At 43.5% G+C, this 1,953-nt stretch overlaps 1 protein-coding gene across 2 annotated transcripts in view; it reads left to right on the top strand.

Annotated features, from left to right (window-relative positions):
- The window catches only part of LOC107081268 (zinc finger protein 84-like), a 4,430-nt gene extending 3,801 nt beyond the window's left edge, over positions 1-629 (top strand). For both annotated transcript variants that reach the window (XM_015369468.1, XM_015369467.1), the window contains exons 5-6: positions 163-286; positions 416-629. In XM_015369468.1, coding sequence (XP_015224954.1) covers positions 163-286; positions 416-560 — 269 coding nt within the window. In that variant the 3' untranslated portion in view covers positions 561-629. The remainder of the gene's footprint in view (positions 1-162; positions 287-415) is intronic.
- Positions 630-1,953: the final 1,324 nt, after the last annotated feature.

The raw sequence follows: 1,953 nt of genomic DNA, 5'->3' as shown, positions 1-1,953 counted from the left end.
TACACAGGTAACATCCTCCTGGGTAATTACACAGGTAACATCCTTCTAGGTAATTACATAGGTAATGTTCAGGTAAAACCTGAGGATTACCGCAGTAATATACTTGAGTAGTCACCTTGGGTCAACTAAAGTCACCTGTGTGTGTGCTCTGTGTGTTTACAGGTGAGAAACCCTTCAGGTGTTCTGAGTGCCCATATGCTTCCATTGATCGCAGCTCTCTGCTGAGACACAGCAGGACTCACAGCCAGGAGAAACCGTACAATTGTCAGCTCTGTAGCTACAGCAGGTAACTTGTAGTTAATACCTGTCTCTGGAGACAGTGGCCATGGCCTCAGTGTCTGTAATGACTACAGCAGTGGGTGTTGATTATATCCCTGGGTTACCATGGTAACTTAATTTTTTTCTCTGTTGTCAGTATCCAAAAGAAGAGTCTGGACCTTCACGCACGACGTCATCACACAGGTGAGGTGTTTCCATGCCAGCAGTGCGAGTACTCCAGTCCAGACCGCCAACTGCTGCTGAAACACATTCGAAGACGCCATACCCCCTCCCAGCTCTGATTGGACTGTGAAGCTGCTATTGATGTCACTTAGTGTGCTGGTCACATGTTTACATGACAATAAAAATATTATTACTAATAATTTGATGAAAGTTTTTGTCATACCTGAATTCCATCAGACATCCAATACACCTGTAACACATCCGACGACCGTAACACCTGGGAAGACTTGGACGGGCCTCACTGACTTCATCAGATTGCATTGAGTCATTAGCTTGCAGAATTTAATCTTCCCAGGTGTAGCTACAGCAGCCCTGGGATAGACTGACTGAAATGATGCTGCCCTACATCGGCGCCATGGAGCTTCTGACCACAGCAGCAGATTAAGTGGCTGAAGTGTTTTCGACAAGGTAACCACTATGGAGACAGACGGATTGGGGGAACAAAAAAGCAATGCACCAGTTAGCTCCTGAGTCCCCATCACCCAGTATAACAAAAGACAGAATGCTTATCATGAGAAAAATACAAGTTGAAGGCTTGGATGAAATAATAGTTTTGGTAACTCTGAAAGTTCAACTGGATCAAAGCAGTCTAAACCCGGTTCAGATTCTATGGCTACCTCAGATGCTGCCCTACCCTCCAGAGATAAACCAATCGCGGATAGAGGTGTGCTAATGATCTTATTTTTAATAACATCTATCTTATTTATAAAGAATCCCATAAAATCATTACTGCTAAGAGTAGACAGAATGGACAGTTCAACAGAGCTATGGCTCTGGGTCAGTTTGCAAACTGGATTAAGAGGCTAAAACTCCCCTAGTTTTCATAAAATTATTGGTCAAATATTCTTTGTCAAACTTTATAAATGTAGTCAATAAAGTGAATTAAATGTGCGTCAAAGTGCTTTTATTTCATGAGCATGTTGCTCATTAATGAGCTGTTGAGCCGCTCTTGGACAGGATCTCCCTTCCAGTCTGGAGCTGCAGGAGGCTGCCTGTCATCCCTGCTGAGGTCTGGGCCTCGGTCTGTTGAAGGAAGCAATGAAAAAGTAGAGCCCTGACTGATTAACAAGCAAAAATCTGTCACTTCCAGTGAGGCAGCTGGGGCGGGTCATGAGGCTGGCTGCTCGATGCTGATTGGCCAACATACTGAAGGATTTCTGACTGACAGTGGCCAGGCAGCAAGGAGGTTTTTCTTCTGTACCGAGAAGGAACAGTGATCCTTCAGAAAAGTCATCTGGTGAGGAACTGTTGCCATGGTTTCTGGAGTTTATTATTTCAGAGGTATTTTCACCCGATGTGCTGATGAGCTTTATGTGTTTCAGCCAGTGTTGGGCACGTTACTTTGAAAAAGTAATTAGTTATAGTTACTAGTTACTTCTCCCAAAAAGTAACTGAGTTACTGACTGAGTTACTCAACAATAAAAGTAACTACTTACTAATAAAAGTAACTAC

Source organism: Cyprinodon variegatus, unplaced genomic scaffold, assembly GCF_000732505.1.
Source record: "Cyprinodon variegatus isolate N-32 unplaced genomic scaffold, C_variegatus-1.0 Scaffold3783, whole genome shotgun sequence".
NCBI classification, from domain to species: Eukaryota; Metazoa; Chordata; class Actinopteri; order Cyprinodontiformes; family Cyprinodontidae; genus Cyprinodon; species Cyprinodon variegatus.
This window is presented reverse-complemented; position numbering and strand designations above follow the sequence as displayed.